Below are 22,860 nucleotides of genomic sequence, written 5' to 3'. Positions count from 1 at the left end.
AACATACAATGACATCGCTTGTTGTTTTATTTCAATTTGACTCTGGGTTGTGTGGATCACTCTTACTAATCGACACAATTAGTGCTCCTATTTAGTCATCCTATTATTCTATTTGATCCCTGAATTTGCTTCGAGCTATGTCCAATTTGTTGTCCTTCAATTAAATCCGTCGATTTTGGCTTGATCTTCAATGTCATATGATGGAGAAGCTAACTCCTTACTCATTTCGAAAAGCATTTGGCGAATCTAATAAATTGCATGGCTCTTCAACTCGGAAGGAAAAAAAAAAAAAAAAACAACTGTCCTTTACAAAATGGATAAAGAGTTATATGCACCTTTAAATATAGCATGCATCCGATTTAGTTCAAAAAATTGACACCCACTCTCACAAAATGTTCTCGTGACAACATCTATTGGAATACTAGACATCTTGTGGGGGACCAAAGATATTAAAATCGCACGAACGTCCAAAGAACCTTTCACTTGTTAACAATAAGAATTGTTGAATACTATTGTCCCTACAAACATTTAATTACCTTTATATATAGGACTTACATATATTACATATAGTGGAATACAAGCACATTTGATTGGTCAGAATTAGCAGTGTCAAAATCGATGGAACATCGAACCGAACCGCTAACCGAACCGACCTGGAAATTTCGTGCATTTTAGTTCGGTTCGATTTTCAGTTCAACTAATTCAAAAATAACCGTTCTTTTTTTTTAGTTCGGTTGGGTTACCAAATCACAGTGAAAACCTCCAAAATAATCATCTGTTTTATTCTTTATTCTTCTTTTTCTTCCTTTTCTTTTTTGGGGCAAAGGGCCAGCGAGGCCACTGGCCACTGGTTAAGGGCGAGGTCATAAGTTCGGTCCTCAATTTAAAAAAAAAAAATTCAAAAAGAAAAAAAATCGAAACCGGATTTCGATTCATTGAACCTTGAAAAAACACAATGAACCTTTGACACTCTTAAATAGTTGTTCCCAGATCCCCATCTCTCCTCCTTAAAAAAAATAGAAGAAGGATAAATGCTTCTCTTTTTGTTAAATTAAATAATGCATCATCTCTAAGTTGAAGATAAGACCAACCAAAGTCATATAATCCCCTATCCATTAAAGAAAAATAAAGGTAGATAGGATATGCGACATATTAGGGTTCCCAGGATTCCCGTCCGTCGTCTTGACCACTTATGGAAGTGCTAAAGTAATTTTTTTTTTTTTGTAAAGTTTGGTGATGGACATTAGTGGATAAATTAGATGTCGGATCATTTGTTCAATCGGGACAAGATCACAAGAATCATGTATGTGTCTACACAAACTCAGGAGAATCGATGGAGATGAGTATCATCAAAGGCTTGTTTGATAAAACTGACTAATAAGATTCTAATTCAAGTACCGAATTTCAAGTGTTGATTATCTTAAATTCTTGAAACTAAAAGAACAGAAGGTCGTTTGATAACATCTGAACATTATTAATTTGTACGGAGCATAGAAAAATGATTGTCATTGGTGCGTTTTTAACAGGTACATTTAGCAATACTATAGTTGTCATCAATTGTTTTTATACAGAATCAAGTGAGCAAATCCTCCCATACTTACCGCATCGAGTGAATTCTTAACTTAAGTGAATCTTTTAAGTCAATGGCCATCAGGGTTTCCAAGCGACCTTACTTTCGGTTATCAAAGAAGCCCTAAGTTTGAGTGAGCGTAACGGAATTATCGCTTGCTGAATCTACTGGTTACCAATTATAGAAAGCTATGTAAACTAGTTCATAGGTGTCGTCACTCCAAGCACGAGCTCAAAACAAGTTTCATGTTCTTCTTTAATAAAAGGGCATTATCGTCGAGGTTTTAGACAGTGATGTTCAAAGATGGATGTAGACGCAAAAGCATCCTTGTTGGGAAACATATGGCCGCCTGCTGCGTACAAGAAGAGGAGTCCACAAAGTCCATACAGCTTATCAAAAGAGAGTTTGCTCCTTGTAAGGTCTCACGTCCAGCAAGAATCAGTTCATTCTTTGAACGTCTCCCTGTTGTAATTTATTCTGCTACATTCAAGTTGATGAACTGTTTCTTAGAAGAGAGAGACCAGGCTGCAGATATATAAGGCTGCGTAATCGTAGAACCAAGATGGCCGTTGCCTCGAGAATTGACCACATCCATCCACAGAGGTGGTTTATCCAGTTTCTGAATATCAACCGGTAGTTGGGCCCCGACCGCCAAAATATAGCCCTTAACCATGTACTTATCGAGGGTTGAGACTGATTAGTTAGCCAGGCTGAGCAGTAAAGAAGAACAGAGACAGCAGAAAATCAGCTGAGACAAAATTCCAACGACAGAGAAACCCAGTGTAGTTAGTTAGATATCCTACGGGACTGTCCCTTGGCCGAAGCAGGGTATGTAACTAGTGACTGTGTCTACAAGGAGGAGGTGGTTTGCCATATTATCTTACAAGATCCGGTAGAGCAGAGCAACGGTAAAAGAGAAACTTTTCCAAGAGAGAACTTTACCACCTGGTAAGTGAACCATTCGAAAAGGCTTATGTTGACTGAGGGATAGCTCGGCCAGAGCCAAACGGGAGATGATGGGATGTGCAGATATGCACAGCAAGGTATATACAAGATCAGAAGGATAGGCATACCCTAGAGATGTACTCTCCGGATGAATAAAAGCAGACTCCCAATTGTTTCGGCAAGGTTGCTACCATACAAGGAACAAAGGCAACAATGCACAAAGCACTGCCGTGTCAATTTGTTACGAGGAAAAGCAAATCAGAGGGAGAGGTCCATCGACCCTAACCCACCATTCTCAGAAGCAAAGAGAGGATGAACAACATATGGAGCAGAAAACGGCGGCAACAAAGGACTGTGGATTGAATGATGAGTAAATAGAAGCAAAATTCATCAAATAAATATGCTGGCAATAAATGCAAGCTGACGAGAGAATAACTGGACATGATGTCAACTCTGCATGAATCATGACCCCAAATATGAATTCAATCACCAGAAGAGATTCAATCTCACGGCACGAATTATTTTAATTGACTCTTTAGTAAGGGACCAAGGTACCCTTAAGGTCAAACTCAATGCTTGAAAAAAATTGTCCAGTCAAATGGTATGCCGGAAGGCAATCCCTCTCTGTTCTGACTGCCGTCAAAGGCTGAGATGAGATTTCTCCCAAAAATAGGGTTTCATGTCAACAAGTTAACATCAACAATTATCGATGACATCCTCAACTAAATTTATCTTAAGCTTTCTTTAATTTTTTACCATCACGAAGCACCAACAGCAACCATTTGCCCCAGCTTGGTAGTCTGACCCAAAATTCGCCGGGTTCCAAGGTGTAGAGCTTTGTTGAACCACAATTTAGCAGGGCCTAACCTAAAATGCGATTCTTGTATAGAAATGAACCTTTTGTCAAGCACACTTGGAGAGAGCGAGCTTCTCTTTCATATTCTCCTCTCTGCGTGCCGACCTTTCCAAGTCAAAACAGAACAAGAGCATATGACTCCAAAGGCACCTAGTGAGATGCAAATGACTAAGCTCAAAGTGTTCTATACCCTCAACATTCCATATCCAAAGCCACTTCTCCAACTCGTAGGGCTCTCCTTTCCCATTGTCTAGAGAATCTAAGATCGAATCGATTCGATTCATCTCTCTAAGCTTCAGTAACTTGTTAGATCCATTCAGAGCATGAAAGACTCAATCACCATCCAACAACACGCCATTCACCACAACTATATACAAAGCATCAGATATGGATTTCAGTGATTATGAACCTCAGAAATTTTTAACTGGGACTCAGTCAAAATGATAACGGCAAGAACAGAACCCGCCTTCCCGATCTATTCCAAAGACCCGGCACTTGAAAGCTACATTACTAGCTAGACTGATTAATAACATCCATTCAAACAATGGAGGCGTCCAATTCATCCCGAACACAAAAAGATTCAACTGTTTAACCGGGCACAACTCTTCCGGCTAGTAGTCTCCACAATATTGAGTTTTTATTATTCAGTCACGCGTCTCTTTTAATAACTCACAAATACATCTCTCCCTTCCCTCTCTTCTCCTAGCTGGCCAACACATTCCATCATCAACCATAAACTTAAAATGCCACAAGCATAAAACTCTATCTTACATTGCCCTTGATGATCTTCCTCCTGGCCAAAAACTTCGCCACCGGAGGCGTGAGCATGATGGTGACCGGAGCCCGGATGGGGAACAGCGCCTTGTTGCACAGAATGGCCAAGGTCAGGGCACCGCCGGTGGAGGCGGCGAGCTCGGCCGCCCGCTTACGCTTCGCCGCCGCCTCCTCCCCGACGTTCCCCGTCCGCTGCTGATCGTCGTACTTGGCCGAGCCCTCTTCAGCCGCATATTCATCGCCCGATGCCGAAGAAGACGACGACGGCGACGACGACGACGACGATGAAGGTTTCTCTTCGGTGGAGACGCCGGGCAAGTGGAGCTTGGCGAAGAGGGCATCGACGTCGGCGTTGTTCTTGATGGCGATGTAGAGGCCGGTGATGGAGACGGCGGAGACGGAGCAGTGGACGCCGAGCGCCACTTTGCCGTACTTCTTGAGGAGCTCCTTGAATCTGCCGCTCAACGAAGCCATCGATTGAGACGGACAGAGAAAGATACGGCTTGTCAGAGAGAGAGAGAGAGAGAGAGAGAGAGAGAGAGGGAGATGGGTTTTGGGTTTTTGGGGGTTAGGGTTTTGGACTTTTGATTTCTATGAGGAGGGATCGCACATGTGAGCTGCATACGTCGTCGTCTCAAGTAGATGAAACTCGTAGTTATTATTATTATTTTTTTTTTTGAAAAAATTCACAGTTTTGATAAGCTTCGCTTACGGCGCCAATCATAACTATTCTATTTTTGGGAATAATTTCGGGTAAGAAATAGATTTTTCTATTTTTATTTCCTGACGATTGAGCAAAGAGATACGTTTGATAACGGAAAAAAGCTTCTATTTCCCAAATAAAAATTCATTTGACAACAACATAAAATTTCTAAGGTAATTGACGGATGGCCGATAGGGCCCGACAATCGGCAATAGACAAACGGACGGATGGTGGTTAGGGATTGACGACGAGAAGAGTTTTTTTTATTTCTGTGTTTGTTCCAAATCTGTTTATGGGCTAAAGATTTGTCTTGGAACTAAAAAAAATGAAATTGCGTTACTAAACGTACTTCTATTCCAAACATGTTCCTAAGAATAGAAGAATGGGACAATAAAATGCTTATCATTCGCGCCCTTAAATGTCGAACATAATGAAGACTGATAATTCAATTGATGATTGGTTGATCTAAGGTATGAAAATAGAGATAAGAGGAAACACTAGGGAAAAGCATCCATAACAAGCATGGCACCCTTTTTACTTACCAATCTCTCTTGTCCTAATAAAAAAATGGCTTTAAGTCTTCACGATTCCACAGTCTTCTAAACAAGCACTATTTCAACCTCGCTCACCAGTAGTGTAAAAGCGTTCTGCGTAGAATTCTCAATAATTGGACATTCAATCAAAGCGCTTTGCTCAATCTAGCTTGATTGTTAGCAAATGATATCTTTCCGATACCGGATATTTAAATGGTTTTGAAATATTCGAAGCTATTGTTTTGTAACGGTTGGTAACGATTTTGACCCCATCAATTTTGTGATTTTTTTTTGATGACCCCATCAATTTTGTGATTTTTTTTTTTATGTGATGCAAGAACTCATGAAGGAAAAGCAGCTCTCTTTTATTTACCTTTTGTTACTCCAATCATAATTCGAAAACGTACCAAATCAAGAAAATTCTCTACTTCCATTCCATTACTTTGTCAGGTTATACATGTAATTTAGTTGTTTATGTTTTCTCTATTGCTATTTGGAGTAAAGAGGAAGATTTGTTGAATCCTGGGAGGATAGTCGCTAGAGGCTATTGCACCGAGTTTTATACTCCGAGAGAAAGAATGATCCTTAAAACGGTGCTTGCACGCCTCAGTTAGTTGGTCCTCTCTCTCTCTCTCTCTCTCTCTCCTTTCAAGAGGCACACTAGAGATTGGAAGGGTCCCTCTCATAAACTATGGCAAAGACGACGGCAACCTCGTCGTGATCGTCTATGCTGTCAATCAAAATCGGGTATGCACATCTCCTCTTCCTCATCGCAAGCTATAATAGAAAAACAAAAGAGACCTTTTTCCTGTGGCCATAAGGTGCTCCAATTTGCGGAAAACTACGTGGTCTTCTTTGAGAAAAAAATATAGTAAGAAAGTTAATGTACAGTCGGATTCGATGTAATCTGATTAGTTGATGATCGAGACGTACTTGTTTGGGGAAGTTCAAGTATAGTTCTTGTGCAAATTGTGTGGACGTGATGCTACGCTGGTAGATTGCTTACTAAGAAATTCCTGCTCTTGGCTTGTAAGAGTTTTTGTTGTCTAAGCTGGTTTTTAATCTCTTTTACATTACCTGTAGAGCGATACACATCCTGTGGGGTCGACTGATGAATACCACAATTGTCGTCATGAAATGCATTTTGTTTAATTGTATACTGTTCAAGATGCATGTTTTTAGCAAAGATCGAGCATTATAGTGGATTATGCTAGTATGACCATGTAAAGGTATCACGGTGGAATATCAAACATAAAATTTGAAGTGGGTCCCATCATGACTTCTATATATATATTTTTTTATCATTCATAACACTTGCGGTTGATATTCCACCATTATACTATTACACCATCGTTAGTTTCTCAAATTCATTATAGTTTATGTCCCTTATATGTGAGCCCCTGGTGACTAGCACATTGTACGTGGTGGGTTGCAGGCATCATTTTTTTTTTTTTTTTTTTTTAATGTCCATTCGGAACTTGTGTTCTGAACCCAACATTTTTCGTCTTTTGTTACTAGTTATATGGTGCAATAGGAAAACAATATCAATTTATCAATCGTGACAAATATCGTAGTGATTGAGCTGGCAATGGAATTATAGTAAATTATACGCATATTTTATGCGAATTAAAATTCATGAGAAACATTGAATCGGGAAAGGTGAAGCGAAAAGCAGATGAAAATTTCATCCGGAGGAATGTACATTCTGGTCGCGGTAAAATTTTTGGTGACTCCGGTTGGCTAGCTAATATAATTTGTTTTTACTTTTTCAAGATGATGGTGACTTTTCTATACTCCATTGGAATATCGATATCTTGTGTGGAGCGTTTGACCGCAATCCAAGATCGTGGAATTTCACATGCATTCTTTAGGGTTTTGTAGCATCGAGTTGTTTTTCACAAGTTGAAATAAGTCATGGGTATTGGTAACATGAGTTTCATTTGGTGGGAAAATTGCTGTTTGATCTATAATTTTTTCAAGAGAAAATTTAATATGGTACATTCTCATTGTGATACATGGTGGTGCATTAAACTGCATCCATTCAATGTCTCTGCAAATCTGTTACTTTGATAGCTTAAAAATTTTCTAGGGCGTGACAATGACTTAATGTTTACTCAAGAGCTCATGAAAAAATATGGACATTTTGATGTCACATCTATAAATTCTCTTTATGATGCTAGTATCGAATTAGCCCAAAATAAATGAGATGGTGTAGCTCGATTTAGTTTATTAGGATTCTGATGCATTTAATGAACTACACTCAACTTGATATAGCTTATGCTGTGGGTATACTAAGTATATATATACAAAATCTCAATCATGGTTATCGGACTACCTTGAGCAAAGTACTGGAATATCTTAAAGGAACCACAAAAATTGGCATCTTTATATGGTGGATTTCTCACTATATTAAAAAGTACGATGATGCTAATTAAATCTCAAATTTATATGAGATAAAATCCACTATTGGATATGTGTTCGCTCTTGGTGGAGGTGCTGTAACTTGAAAATCAGCCAAACAAGAATTATGAGGGAAATGACAAACCTACTAAACCAAAAGTCAACTTGGTTGAAGCAAATGACTCTGATGACGTAAGTCATATGGTCATTTCCCAAGTCAACATCATGGTCAAATGTGAAAGAATGGGTGGTAGACTCGGGTGCTTCTAGGATATATGTGCAAACAAAATGCCTTTTCCTCCTACATTCAAGTAAGGGAAAGAGGAGATAATTCATCTTGATAATTCTAAAACTACTTAAGTTCTTGGGAAAGAGAATGAAACCGACACATTATGTATCTATACATTATGATTGCCAAGCGGCTATAGCAATTGCAAATAATAAAATCTTCATCGGTAAAAACAAACTCATCCAGTTGAGATTTGATATGGTAAAGCAGCTGCTTACAAGTGGAACTATGTCCATTGATTGTGAGAAGTTTGACTTTGGCCGATCTTCTAATAAACCTTTAAAAGAAAATTAATTAATGCCACATCAAGGGGAATAGTTGAGAAAAACCAACAATGATGGCAACCTAACCTATGTGATTAGCGATCCCATGAACTAAATTCATATGGAAAATAGAATATGACTTGTTGATCTGGTGGTTAAGAAAAGCCCAGAGGATGCGGCTATGTCTAACTAGTACCCGGAATAGGCCAAGCATCATTAAATATTATTTTTCCACTTAAGGTGAGAGTAGTGCATGACTGCAATGAAAGAGAAGTTGAGGTAAGTGCTTAATGAATTCCATATCCATTATTGGTGGTGTATTAAACTACAATATATACTTGATGAAATGACCTATGTAAGTGCGAAATGTGGCTGCTTCTATGAGATTTTGGCAAAATCTCTAGAGCAATTATGAATAAACTAAGGAAGCACATGACCTATTTATGTGAAACCGTTTTGAACAACAAAACTTTATGGGGATGTAATGTGATAGGTGAAATCCTAATTCACAAAAGAAATTCTTGGTTTATAGAAGTTTCAAATTTCAGCAATGATTTTGTGAATTACATTTAATTTTTTTTCTATGTCTAATTCATAGCCCCAATCAGTTTCGATGCATTGCATTCAATTGAGTGTATCCCAGCATTTATCTTTCCTTTCTTTTCAAAACCTTTTGAAATCTGTGAGGATCATTAGATATTTCTGTGATTTTATGACTGCCATCAGTTTGTAATAGTCTTATAATTATTTGACCCCTATCAATTTTAACGGTTTTGACCGTCATCAATTTGTCTCGATTTTTTATTTGATGCAAGATTTGATGAAGGAAAAACGGCCCTCTTTTCCATTCACCTTTTGTTGCTCCGTACATAAATAAAGGACTATATATCAAAACAAGAAAATTCTTTCCTCCCCTGTCATTTCTTTCTTTGCTGGGTTGTACTTATAATTTGATTGTTTATGTCGCCTCTATTATTCTGTGTGGAGTAAAGAGGAACTGTTGTGTCCTTGGAGGATATCAGCTAGAGGCTATCGCGTCGAATTTTATACTTTGAAGGGTAGAATCATCCTTGAAGATGGTGCTTGCACGTCTCAGATAGTTAATCTTATTTGTTAGCATCCCCCAGGGATGATTGATTAGGTAAAGGAAAATATGAGGCGACCCCATCAAAGAGAACTTTCAAGGGTACATCCACAAAGCGTTGGTTCCGTTCCTTTACATTACTTTTATTGCCCGTCGAGCGTCAAGTTTTGTATTAGATCCAGAAGCATATGGGCTATCACCCCTGCAAGCATCAGAAACTACCGGGAAATCGGTATCATGATGGTGCTACAAGATGGCGGTTTATCGTATAGAAGAATAGATCCGCGGACCTATTGATTGACCATAGATGCGAACCGATCGACCGCTATCTAAAAGAAGAGTTGTAGTTCTTCTATCGAAAAAGGGCAAAGGGGTAGGTAGATCATTCGAGCGGAGGTACTACCTAGACATGTTGGAAGCATAGGCATTGATGCAGGAGCAAGCAGCATTCGAGTGAAGCAGAGTGGCTAGTTGTTAGTCGCCTCCACTATCGAGTAAGGTTTGGTTGGGACCAAGCTGTGGAAAGTGGACAAAAATCCCGTCTCCCGTAGATAAATAGGAAATTACTGACGGTCTTTGTTAATTTGTGGTGTTGATGTTTCACTAGACTCTATTTGGATTTAACTTCTGTCGTGAGACTAAGCAGACTTTTATTGTCCAATTTAGACCAAACAATATTTTGTGGAATGTTTTGATTAGTCAGCGTGCTCAACAGTAGTTATGGTCCATTAATTAGATTGCGGGGCAGAAAATTCTCAAAGAAAATCTTAACTACTTTTTGCTAGTTGCATTTTTTGATTTTGAAATAATATAAGCATGTTGTATTCTCTTGACGAATATATTGTTAATAATAATCAAGCTAGGACCAAAAAACGATGGATACAATTGAGTTATTTAAGACAAATATGCTAAAGATAGTTCTTTTTTTCTTTTTCAACATGACAATCTAGGGAATCCATCAATACCTTAATCGTTATGAAACGGATTATTCACATAAAATGTTTCCCTAAAGTAATACTTACCTTACTTAAAAGGTCTAGTTCTTTCAAAAACGGATTATTCACATAAAATGTTTCCCTAAAGTTCGTTGCTAATGTGCTATGGAGATATGTTCGTCGCAAAGTTATAATTTGCAACGGCCAAAGTCATCGCAACATTCGTCGCCACATTGTTTGTCGCTAATTTGCTAACGCCAAATTCGCGCTATATTAGTGACGAAAAATTATTTCGTCGCTAATGTGCCACGGAAATGTTCCGTGCAAAAATTTGTGCCGATTGCAGAACCTATTAAGCAAATTAGCACGATTTCGCAAATTAGCGAATGATAAAATTGTCGTCGCTAAATTTGCTTCGCGACGAATATTTTGTCGTCGCCAATTTAATCGCAAAATCGTTTAGCGATGAATTTTTCCGAAATATTCGTCGCAAATTTCGTGGCTAAATGCTTGTTTTTTTGTAGTGTTACCTATCCTGGATCCTGATCACCTCTAACAACGAGCACCGCCCTTTCACTTAAGTGGCTCCGTTTTCAGTAGGAGTTTGGAATAAAGAAGAAGGCTCTAATTGGCCGGCAATATCACTTCTTTGTGTCACTGTCGTGTTATGTAATCGGAAGCTATTCGTGTAGTAAGGATCCTCTTTAAAAGAGTAATTACGCGGAAAAGCTATACGCGTGAACGGTCATTTCTTGTGATGAAAACATAGTTAGCGCGTTAGCTGCTATGGATTCTGAAATTTTATCAAGTCTAAAATAAGATCAAACCCAAAATGAACCAAAGAGTGAAATATATTGCCATGAGACTAGTAGTACTATTATTTTTCACCAACAAGCCTGGTGAAAGCCAACAACTGTGAGGAGAGAAGCAGCTTTCTCACTTGAACAACCTGTAAAGTAGAGATTTTTTTTTCATCAGACGCTGGGAAGGCAGTGATAGCGGAATCAGAAGAGATGGTTGTGCAGGAGGTGGTAATGATGCTGATGACCATGGCAATTCCCAGCGCTGCCAGTCTCTGCCGCTTTGCTCGGCCATGGCCACCCGCCAGCAGGATTCCTAGTCAGCTCCAGCAGAGAGTCCTTCAGGAGATCGGCTTGCACCAGCTCGCTGTCCTTCTTCTGCAAATTCAATTCACAGAAAAGAGCCGATTTTTCAAGCTAAATCATACCGTAAAAGAATGATCTGTATGTGATAAACAAATCCGGGAACACTATAGTTGTCCTGTCTGGCGGAGTAATGCACTGCATTTATGAAATTCAACCTGCTACAAATGATGTGGTTCCTGAATGCTGTTAGATTAAGAAATACCCCGAAATGCATCACCGTGGTCTATACGGGAAATTCACTAATTGATCCACAAGTTTTTTTTTTTTTTTTGGTCGAAGATCCACAAGTTCAATGTAGAGTTTCTGAATAAAGAGGGTGTTAGTATAGTTCATCTGATGTTGTTACTTTTCCTCTCATTCTGTATGACAAGAGTTCCTAGTATTTACTATGCTAGACATGGCTTTAGACAGTACCTCAACTGTGAAAACGTTGGAGACAAGGCTTAGGAATCTGGTCACATTTGCATTGGTCACTTCGAGGCCTATGGAGTCCAAAGCCTCCATCAATCTCATAAAACCGCCAGGACGGTGCTCCCCAAACACCTTGATGAAGAACTCGTTCTCGTCCATCTGCCGAACTTCCACCTGCGGCTGTGTGTTTGCAGTTTTAGCATTTTGCTGAAGCAGTTGAAAAGGATCAGGAGGGACTATCTAATGGAGTACCTCCATGCGTTGTTGCTTGTCATATGCAGTCTCTGACTCGCGGTTTCTCTTCGTGGATCCATCTCCTTGAGTATTTCCCGGCAGCTGATAAGTAAATGCCGCTTTCTCTGATGCTGACAGGAGCCCAATGTCAAAAACCTCAGGTTGGCCAATGGGGAAGTTGCTGCTGCTGCCGGAATTCCTGGGGTCTTCCACATCCGATTGCTCTTCGAGCTCGTCTTGGAGTTCCTTAGCTTGCTTCTGCAGCTCCATTATGTATTCGATTGCATCCCCAAGAATCGAAGCTCTGTCAAGCTGTTTTGTCATGAGGAAGCGGCCAAATTGCGCAATTTAGAGGCAAAAATTCTGTGAAATCAGATCAAATAGAGTCTGATTGCAGTTTGGATATTCCTAATGTCTTGAACACTTTTAGCCCATCAATCATCTAGAGTCTCAACTAAAAAATTGTAAGTTCCCTGTATATAAGCATGCTGAGAAATTCAACTATTACCTTGGAAATTTTTGGGACTAATGAGCGAAGATTATAGAGGCGGTCATTGAGCTTCTTCCTCCTCCTCCTCTCTGCTTGAAGGTTCTTCGAGTGAGGCTGCTTTCCGTTCTTCTCATCATCATCCTCGTTCTGATCGCTGCAATCAGATGTTGACTTCGTCGCGCCATTCTCCGGTTTGAGGAGTTCCTCATCATTCCCTTGCCACTCCGTGTTCACTTGTTCTGTAGGGTCCACATTCAGTTGTTCCGCTCCATCCGTCTCTTGAAATCCGTCTCCTACTGACAGCTTGTTGGAAGGATCCATTTCCTCGTTAGCTACGAAAGTGTCATACGATCCTCCGATGGTCGCCTCATACAGGCGGATTCCATCACCGGAAACATCGTGCAGGTTCAGATTTTCAGGCAGTTGCGCCGGCGAATTGGTGTGGTCATTTGGGTCGAGTAGCTGTGGCCCGGAGTGCAGATCATTCAAAGCATTTGGTATTATCGAGAAATTTGTCTCCATACAGACTGAGGACAAGGAATCGGCCTCAAAAGGAATGGAGAACTGGGATGTGATAAAGCCTATGATTTGTTGATCTTCTGGTACCTAAAGCGACAGAAATGCATGAGGCGGCATTTCTGCGAGAGACAATAAAACTCTGACAAGTTGATCAAGCGAAAGATCTGTCGATCTTCCCACTAACAAGAACCGCTGTTACATTCGAATCACGTACTTGTTTAGTGACGAAAAGCTCGATCAAACCTCCAGGGAACGGTATCAGGACCTTGGTCCCGATTGTGTCCTGTGAAAGGACAGAAATTTCTTTCATCCCCTCCTCGACGAGGCATCAATGTTCAAAAAATAAGCGAGATAAATAGACACAATGCTGTCTGATGGACATATCAGTTGTTAACTCACTTCTTCTGCTTTCGAGTCGGAGCTGCTGGTGAAGTTAAGCCACCTTGGCTGGTATGACATGAAGGCATCCGCATAAATCCTGCTGACAAGAACTCTGTATTTTATCGCATGGGAAACAGAAACTCCAGTTCATCAAAAAACGGAAGGAAATGGTGAGTTGAAAGTACCCGGACTCCAGGGGCACGGAAGAGGGCATCTGAGCAAGGAGTTCACAAGCTTTGGTTCTTCTTGGATGCTGAAACACGACATCCCTACACAGATATACTGGAAAACCGAACTCTTCACCTCCGGTTTCACTGTGTTCAGCTCCGGCGCAGCAACAGTCAATCCACTCTATCAGTCTATAACAAGTACCAAGATCATATTTTCACCGGAAAAAGATGGAGAACATATGAGTGAGGAGAGAGAGAGAGAGAGAGAGAGAGAGATCTAGGAATTTCTAAACCTTTGATCTTCACTCAATTTCCAGAGAACACAGAAGTCCCATCCGGTCGAGCCCACGAGGGGCCGAAGTCTTTCCATCAGATTCTGGACAATAATCATATTCACCTGCAAATTTATCAGATCAGTTCGATTCAAGAGTTCACAAGAAAGTGATGAACTACAGACAATCCTAGTGCTCAAGGACTAGGAATTTAAACAGGGCAAGGTTCAAGTTTGTCAGACCACAATCTTTGACATCAGACACACTGATTAGAGCCAGAACTAGAGAGCTGCAATGAAAAACCATGACAGAATTGATGGGCACCTGCAAAATCTCAGCGACTACCTGTTTTGGCTAAGCGTTCTCAGTGAAGAGTCAGGACTAAAGAAATTGAAACAGAGCAGAACAGATAAAGAACAAAAGGGCAAGACATTGACATAAGAAATCTAGGTGATAGCAATGGCTAACTGCATCATTCCAACACACCCACCTCATTGCATCACCAAACAGATTGACCCGCGAAAAAAAAAAAAGAAAAGGGGAACCGCAAACATACAAGGAAGAAAGAAACTGAAGAATCTCTATGGCTAAATCTGTACTTCTTGATTCATGAAGAAAGATGAGGAGGAGGGACAGGAATCATCAACTCCTCATGCTTCACCTCTCAGATGTTCTTGAAGAGCTTGATGTCTGTTAGAAACACAGTAGGTGACATGCGATGCTTGCATGGGATTAAACAAGGGAAACCTCCAATTAAAGGGGAAGGGATAGCATCTTTCAGATATTAATTAATTATGTGAAACTGATGTGATGATGCAGGAGCATATCGCATGACCTAAGATGGCGTGCCCAAAAGAGCCTAACTACCTTGGCAAGTCTTTTGATCCGTCCTGCAAGATGATGATCGCAACTCGTGTCCCAACTACTCTACAACCATAACCCCAAGGATTCACATACATCAGCATTTTGCTTTCTTTTCTTTTTTTTTCTTTCGTGATTTCTGTCGATTAACTGCACAATTTGAGAGGACAAAAAAAAAAAAAGAAAATGCATGACCGGTTCGCCCACCAGTTCAACTGGTTGACCCATGAACCGCCTGCCTCTGCCGGTTCTTTGAGCGGACAGGGTTTAAAGACATATGTTTAACCACATGTCTCATACAACTCTTTTGACAGAAACACAAGATCTGAGCAGCCGAGATAACTTCATGGATAAAAATTGTTGCTTCTTGCGGGCTGATTATTTTCGTTCTGTCTGACTCTGGTGATCGACAGTTCAGTGCGCTTCAAAGTCGGAGGTGGTTCGACCATAGAGGCGACCGAAAGATAGAAGAACAGTTTTGAAGTGCCCCAATATGTTCTGACGATGAAGATTAGCACGGTTGATGGTTGGAAATCCGGTTGGGTTTTGGAGGAAACGAGGGACTAGATTGAAGAAAATAAATTTTTTGAGTGCTAAAACTAAAAAGGATATGAATAACGAGAAGCTAGTATTTGACGGCTTGCTTGGTTGCAAGAATGGAATAAGACTCCAAGGCAATGTCTATTACGTTTAATAATATTGTAATTACTATAACGTTTGTTAGGTTTAAGTAATGTAATACCTATTATACCATTTGTTTTCATGAATGGCATATGTAATAATGTGGGTATAGATTCAGGATTTCATAAAATACCCTCAAAAGCAGAATTAGAGTGAATATAACAATTATTACTTAAAGGGTTAATACCACATAAAACCCCAAACTAGTATATCTATAACAAGTTTACGTCAAACTAAATTTTTTTTTTTGGTAAGGTACATCAAACTAATTTTGTAACCACATAAAACCCTAAATTGATACACTTGTGATAAATTTATCCCAAACTAATTTTTTGATCATAAAAAACTCTAAATTGGTGTACCTATAACGAATTTATTCTCCGTTAGTATCTGTTAAATTGGATTAAAATAACGAAAAATCTCAAATCGATACACATGTGACAAACGAGGGGTAAAAAACCCAAGCCGGTACACCTATCAACCGTCATATATCATCTAACTCAACAATTTGATGGTAAAATTTAACGAAAACTAACGAGGGTAAGTTTATGTGTACCCGTTTGGAGTTTTTGATGGTAAAAAAAATTAATTTGGAGTAAATTTGTCACAAGTATATCAGCTTGAGATTTTTTGTGGTATTAACCCTTACGTAAATAGTGAACCATCAATTCATAAGCTTAATATCCCATCTTTAGTAGAAGATTATATCAAATCATTTTGCTTAAATTAGTTGCACCTAAACGTTGGCTATTCACTGAGTTCTGAACTAATAAGATCTTACGTGGCGTTTTCATATTTTTGAGGACTTGTTCCAATTTATTTTCTAGGAATTGTACTTGTTCAAGATGATTCCATATGATAGTGTAAATGTCTTAAGTACATGTATAACTTGCATTACTAGGAAAATGTTGTCAACATAGCTAAAGAACCACCATGTATTACTATTTCGCAATCAAATTATTTTAGGGATAATAGCACAAATGGTCCATAACTTTGATCTTAATGAGCAATATCGTCCCTAAACTTTTAATTTGTGCAATGTGGACACTGAATTTTCACCCAATGTGCAATGTCGTTCTTAGGCTTTTACATTGTTTAATGTGATCCTTTAACTATTGGTAAATGTTGAATATAGTCCATAGGTTATACGAAAATGTTCAAAAGTTTAGGACTACATTAAATATTAGATCAAAATTCATAAGCACATTGAACAAATTAAAAGTTCAGGGACGACAATTCAAAACAGATGATACGTCGACATTTCACCAAACGTTTCTGCATCTTGGGCCAATCTTTTTCTTCCGAAAGATACTTGAAACTGAAAAAAGGGATCAAGTCTGTGACATCCCTTGTCCCACATCGCTTAGGAGGGGAGTCCCGAGTTAGTTTATATGGCAATAGGTCCCCTTAGACTTGCAAGACGCGTTTTATGAGGACTGTATGGGTGGCTCTCGGAGAAACAAAACCGTGAGGACTTTGTGTACAAAGTGGACAATATCTTGCAAGTGGTGGGCCTAGGCCTTTACGGTTGGTATCAGAGCCGACTTCCGACAGCATGTGTGGGCTGCAGTGGGCACTCGCTAGTGCCGCAGAGGGCACACCGGGGACGTTGTGCCACTAAGAGGGGGATTATGTGACATCTCTTGTCCCACATCGCTTAGATGAGGGCTGTAGGGCGTCCTCTGGGCCTCGCTAGTTTCTGAGATGGCAATGGGTTCTCTTAGACTTGCAAGACTTGTTTTATGAGGGTCCTGGCACTCGCTATGGGCGAGGACATACGGGACGTTGAAAAGACAAAACCCAAGTTAGATGAGGGTGTATGGCGGTCTGAGAAACAAACGGACAATATCTTGCAAGTGGTGGGCCCAGACCGTTACAAAGTCCACTATGAAATGGGCTCATTTCCATAAAAGTGATAAAGGAAAAAAACCAAACTAAATGTCAATATAGAATTTACCTTGTCAATTGTGGAAAACAATTGCATAAGATAATGTTAGAGGATTATTCAAGGTATACCAGTTATAGAATGAGCGTTATTATTAGCACTTCTCATGTTACATGTATCAATCATGTCCGTTCATATGAAAGGTGAGAACTTACATGATTTCAACACGTAGCACAGCCGTGAAGGATACTCTACTAAGCTTTCTTATTATATAGGTTGATGGTCTGAAAAAAGAGCAACAAAAGCAAACGCGTCTCCTTGTTCAGCATGTTTGCGTACATAAAACACACACATATCATCAATATGTCATCACTTCCTCATCATACTCAATGTTGGGAGGTTCTGATGATTGGGAGAAGAGTGTCTAAAAAGCCTTAAACCTATTGCGTTAGTATCAATTTTGTCCTAAATTTTTTTGCATTGGTACCAAATGAGTCTATCTTGTCAATTTTAGCCCAAAATCGCCGATGTAGATGCCGACTGTCCTATGTGACTAGACCGAAGCTTATGTGGATAATTTTTAATTATATTTAAATTTATTAATAATTACTTTTGGTTCTTTTCTATTCTTTTTTTCCTTTTCTAGGCTTTACTTCTTCTTCTTCTTTTATTGGCCAAGCAAGGGCCACTAATTGACCCTCACCAGCCACATGTGAGGGGCCAGCGACCATTGCATGCCATGGGCAAGGCCGTTGTGGCCCTCGCCCTCTTTGGACGAGATCGCAACACCCTCGGCGACCACTAGGGTGAGGGCTCGCAAGGCCTCTCGCCCAAAACTAGCAAGGGTTGCAACGACCTAGCCTAGATCCGAGCCAAGTGAGGCATGGCGCTCGACTAGTCCGGATGAGGCCATGATGCCTAGATTGAGGGCGAGGGCTTTGCGGCCCTAGCCTCAATCAAGCGGGGACCGAGAAACCCTCGCCCGTGGCTAGCGAGGGAAGGTCGGTAGCCCTTGCCGGATAATACCAAAAAAAAAAAAAAAAATCTATAAAAGAAAAAATGTAAAAATAAAATAAAATAATATTAAAAATGTCAACGCTTGCACCAATGGTGCCACGTAGGACAACGGGAGTCCTCGTTAGTGATTTCTAGTCAAAATTGGCCGGATGGATTGCATTGGTCAAATTAAAAGATTTAAAACTGAATTACTATCAATATAATGGATTCATGACTTTTTTGGTATTTTTCCAGATGATTGGTTTATTGGAGTGTACAAAACAAAATTTAATTGGCTGAAACTATCAACGTCCATGTCCCAACCTTGTTAATTTTCCCATGCCTTGATCCTAGTTATGCTACTTCATACGAAGAAATGGGGCCCTTTAAAGCCTTTTCTATCAGTAGGAGTGGGCAACGGCAAGCAATTCAGTCAGTCTTTGGAGTTGAGAAACTTTGGCTTGTGATGGGAATCTGAGAACCATCAACCAAACTCTAAATCACCTTGCTTCTCAAAGTTGATTTGCCAGAAAGATTGGAGCATTTATGGCCAAATAGCCTCCTCAATGTACTACAACTAGCAGTATGCAACTCCTTATTGTCAAGGTCAAGAGGGAGTTCAAATCAAAACATGTCAATATATCCAATTGAATCCACATTCACTCAGAAGCTTAAGCCATTGAGTTATGAACTAACTAGGATATATTAACTGCTCAAGACCACATTAATTCTCCGATATGGAATTTCTCTAACACAACTCATATATATATCTCAATAATGTAGTTGGTCGATAAGGGTGACTAGAAGCCATTTTGAGTTCAACAACGGTAGTCCTGTCATAGCTCATCCGATGTTTGCATATGATCTCCTTCTGTTTGCTAAAGCATCCGTTGAGCAAATGCAAGTTATTACAAAGTGCCTATGATCATTCGGCGATGCTTCGAATGTAAGTGCCACCGAATCTAAAGTTTTTGGTTCTAAAAACGTCCCTCGCCACAAAATTCTCCATATTAGTTCTTCTAGACGTTTCCTCCTACAAGTAATCTTGGCAAGTATTTAGGAGTGCCTATGCTCCCTGACCGAGTTACTCTTAGAACTTACCAACCTATTGTTGATGAAGTGCTTGGTAAAATTAAGTAGATGGAAGGCTGAAAATTTGTCTCTTGCAGGGAGGCTAACTTTGGTTTAATCTGTTGCTATGAATTTTTCTTTATATGTGATGCAATGGGCGAAGTTGCCTGCTGTAACTTGTGAAGCAATTGAATGTGATTCTTCAAATTTTTTTTTTTTTTTTTTTGGGGGGTGATGTTCAATTGTTCATGGCAAAAAGAAAATTCACTTAGCAGGGATGGACCGCGAAGGATCAGAAGTTTCCTGTGGCTGGTTTCACACTATCAACAACTTACTAATCACTAAAGATTTTGCCTACAGGTTGAAGGGGTCATTTCTTTACTCTTGATTTGCCCAAGTGCTTCGTTAGCAAACCTGTCTGCTGCAATAGTCCTGGTAAAAGAATATGACTGTCCACTAGTATTTGGTGTAACCTGTTGGCATTTGTGGATCAAAGTAAATCCAGTAGAACTTTTCTTTTGCAGGTGCACCTGTGAATCTGATCTTAGGATATGGGGAATGATATTCTTCATGCTAAAAGAGTAGAAAATAGATTGTTTGCCGATAGGGAGAAAATAGATAAGTCTGTGGGTTGGACCGCCTCCTTCTAGTTTTGTCAAACTTAATTTCGACAGGGCCTCTAAAGGCAACTAGAGTCTAGCTTCAGTAAGTGGACTTACTCGTGATGACTCGGGTAATTGGCTTGTTGAATTCATGCAAATACTGGGAGTGTGTTCTTCTTGATCGAAAATACTGAGAGTGTGTTCTTCACTTAAAGTAGAATGTGAGGCATTTTATTGGGCCTTGAATTGGTAATCTCTTTGAGCATTACCAAATTTATTATGGAGGTGAGGCTCGAAAGCATCCATTTCTCTACTTCGAAAATCAACTCCATCGCTTCATTTTAATGACATACTCATTTCTCAAATTGAAAATATGCTCAAGTTTTTGTCAATAAGTCAAGATTCTCCATATTTTTAGGGAGGGAAGTGCATGTGTAGATTGGCTAGCAAATTGGGTTATGCAGCCCAACAGTATGCTCGTTATAATTTTTGTCATTAGACAAGCCACCAATAGATTTGCTTCCTTTGTTGTTAGGGGATCATATTGGATCTTGTTTTATTAGGAGATTAGCGATGTAATTTTCGAGATCTTCCCCTTTACATACTAAAAAACGAACGAACTATTTGGTGCAATTCACAAGTTTTCATAATTATGCTATTACCTAGATTTTATAATACCCTTTCATTTCAATCCTCTTCTTAAATTGACAAAAAAAAAATATATCATCTCTTTTAATTACTTGTTTACCGTTTTTATCTTTATAGTTGTTACAATAATTTCATTTAAGTAAATTTTGACTTTTGATCTCTATAATAATAAATGTAGAATCTATAAATTACCATAATTTCCAGATTTTCTTCTAAAAGCACTTATACATACAATAGAAATATCAACCCGCTACAACCCTAAATGAGATTCTATTTTACTATTATAGAGACTATAAGCTAAAATTTATTAAGTGGAGCTATCGTAATGTTAATAAAGAGCAAAAGGGAGATAGCCTATTTTTTGTCCTTGATTTGAGAACATGATTAAAATGAAAAGATATTCTAAAATATGGATAATAATGTAATTATAAAAATTTGTGAGTAGTATTAAAGGACTGATTTGACTTTGTTGGAAAGTCAAGGAATTATGTTGAATAAGTTAAAAGTTTAGGGACTATGTTAAATATTTAGAAATAGTTCAAATACCACATTGAATGAATTAAATGTTCGGGGATGACATTGCACATTTGATCAATGTTTTAGGGATAATTAGTGTCGTTTCCCAAAAAGAAGCACAAAGTTAAATGGAAAACTGAAAACATGCACTATGCCACATATGAACATCACAAAAAACGTTTCAATATTGAAAGTGGAATTTTAACACTACGAGTTGCACTACAATCCATGACTCATACTTAATTTGAAGCTAAATCTATGACATAAGCTAGGTATACCGTCAGTATTGAACTTCTCTTCTCGCGCATCCGGTGAGGTTGTGATGACAGACACATTCGATAGATAGTCGGCACCATAAAACGAACATTCGAGCGGCGATTGTGGTAGGTGGCCTCTTTGTCCAAACCCTCATCGACTAGCGATACAATCAAAGGTTTCTTAAATTTCTTTTCGTAAATATTGGTAATTTCTCAAACATGACTCTTTTTGAATGATAAACTGTTTATTGTGCAAAGTCCACCAGCTTCCAAATGCCTTTAAAGCACATTTAACTAATAGTAGGACCACCGACCACCCCCAATCGCATTTAAAACCGTTAAGTAAGATGATGGAGATTGCTTCCTCTCTTTCTCAGTTCATGGCATATTGAGACCCGTTCCCCCGATTCGGTAGCAACCGTAGCATCAACATCAATCCCCAGAAGCCGCATCACTTGCTAAGCGGGTCCAAATCAAACATCATCGAGATGGAATATTGGGGTCTCCAAAATCGATATTTATATGAGTTGACGATGAAATCCGATGATTTGCGATTAATAAAGCGGCACAAAACGGGAATTCATATTGAACACTAAACAAACAACATCGGTCACCTGGTGCCAACTAGTCCTAAATATGTTGCATGTATACCAATTAAACCTTAAACTTTTTCATTTTTTTTTTCAATTTAGTCCTACAAGTTTTCTTTCTTTCTTTTTTTTGGGTCGGAAAGTCCTACAAGTTTTTTGGCCGAAAGTCCTACAAGTTTTCACTTTTCTAATTTAGGCCTAAAATTTTTCTTGCTTGTTTCCATCGGCAATTGGTCCATAGGACGGTCATGGATATAGACGTCATAGGAAAGAAGAATTCCTAAAAAAAAGGACGAGGTTCCGAGACCCCCCATTTTAAAAAAAAAACAAACCCTTTTTGGGGGGCTTTTTACCCCCGATTTTATTTGGCCATGTTTACATGGATAACTAGATTGCTATGTTAGTGATCTTTAGTGAAAATCCATTAGAACAAAGATATTGAAATTTCACGTAAATGTTTGTGATCAAATCAATTAAAAAAAAATGAACTTCTAACCTCTTCACTTCAATGTTTTTTTTTTTTCCCCTCGTGTAATCAAAGCCAAAACTTGTGCGGGTCCCAAAGATTTTAGGGACAAATGATAAATTGAGATATTGATGTCACATCACAGTCGACCTACTTTTCTCATATTTGGATTCATATTAACAGAAAATTTATGACACGCGGCAGCGGATGGTCCCCACTTCCAAGCCGCCAGAGGCAAACCATACGTACTTCCAAAGAGCGAGACAAAGGGAGGGAGAGGCGGTCTTTTTCC

The 22,860-nt window shown here is 39.2% G+C and overlaps 2 protein-coding genes and 1 long non-coding RNA gene across 8 annotated transcripts; all 3 read right to left on the bottom strand.

The window, feature by feature from the left end:
* Positions 1 to 1,895: 1,895 nt before the first annotated feature.
* LOC125315093 lies at positions 1,896 to 22,846 on the bottom strand. The gene is made up of 3 exons (XR_007198456.1): positions 22,834 to 22,846; positions 17,796 to 17,798; positions 1,896 to 2,075 (listed from the first exon to the last, which is right to left on the bottom strand). It is a non-coding gene; the product is annotated as an uncharacterized LOC125315093 (long non-coding RNA).
* LOC115728068 lies at positions 3,810 to 4,693 on the bottom strand. The gene has a single exon (XM_030658396.2). It carries the CDS (start codon positions 4,617 to 4,619, stop codon positions 4,134 to 4,136), a length of 486 nt encoding a protein of 161 aa, XP_030514256.2. The 5' UTR covers positions 4,620 to 4,693; the 3' UTR covers positions 3,810 to 4,133.
* Positions 11,144 to 14,766, bottom strand: LOC115728060 (transcription factor ABORTED MICROSPORES). Of its 6 annotated transcripts, none has more exons than XM_030658382.2 (9): positions 14,657 to 14,766; positions 14,017 to 14,120; positions 13,739 to 13,912; positions 13,572 to 13,650; positions 13,387 to 13,455; positions 12,672 to 13,259; positions 12,182 to 12,475; positions 11,933 to 12,109; positions 11,144 to 11,530 (listed from the first exon to the last, which is right to left on the bottom strand). In XM_030658382.2, the coding sequence occupies exons 2-9, from the start codon at positions 14,112 to 14,114 to the stop codon at positions 11,357 to 11,359; spliced, it is 1,653 nt and encodes a 550-aa protein (XP_030514242.2). In that variant the 5' UTR covers positions 14,115 to 14,120; positions 14,657 to 14,766; the 3' UTR covers positions 11,144 to 11,356. The 6 variants fall into 6 exon arrangements, with proteins under 6 accessions (XP_030514242.2, XP_048135051.1, XP_048135052.1 ...); XM_048279094.1 differs by having other exon boundaries at positions 14,595 to 14,741; XM_048279095.1 differs by having other exon boundaries at positions 11,933 to 12,103; positions 14,595 to 14,729.
* Positions 22,847 to 22,860: the final 14 nt, after the last annotated feature.

Source organism: Rhodamnia argentea, chromosome 5 (assembly GCF_020921035.1).
Source record: "Rhodamnia argentea isolate NSW1041297 chromosome 5, ASM2092103v1, whole genome shotgun sequence".
NCBI classification, from domain to species: domain Eukaryota; kingdom Viridiplantae; phylum Streptophyta; class Magnoliopsida; order Myrtales; family Myrtaceae; genus Rhodamnia; species Rhodamnia argentea.
Note: the sequence above shows the minus strand (reverse complement) of the source record. Positions and strands in the feature narration are given on the sequence as shown.

Excerpts from the sequence above, each read along its gene's own strand:
- LOC115728068 (XM_030658396.2), bottom strand. The coding sequence starts at position 4,619 with ATGGCTTCGTTGAGCGGCAGATTCAAGGAGCTCCTCAAGAAGTACGGC.
- LOC115728060 (XM_048279094.1), bottom strand. Across the intron at positions 13,260-13,386 it reads AGCTTTTCGTCACTAAACAA|GTACCAGAAGATCAACAAAT; the intron begins GTACGTGATTCG and ends CTGTCGCTTTAG. Across the intron at positions 12,476-12,671 it reads TAGTCCCAAAAATTTCCAAG|CTTGACAGAGCTTCGATTCT; the intron begins GTAATAGTTGAA and ends ATGACAAAACAG.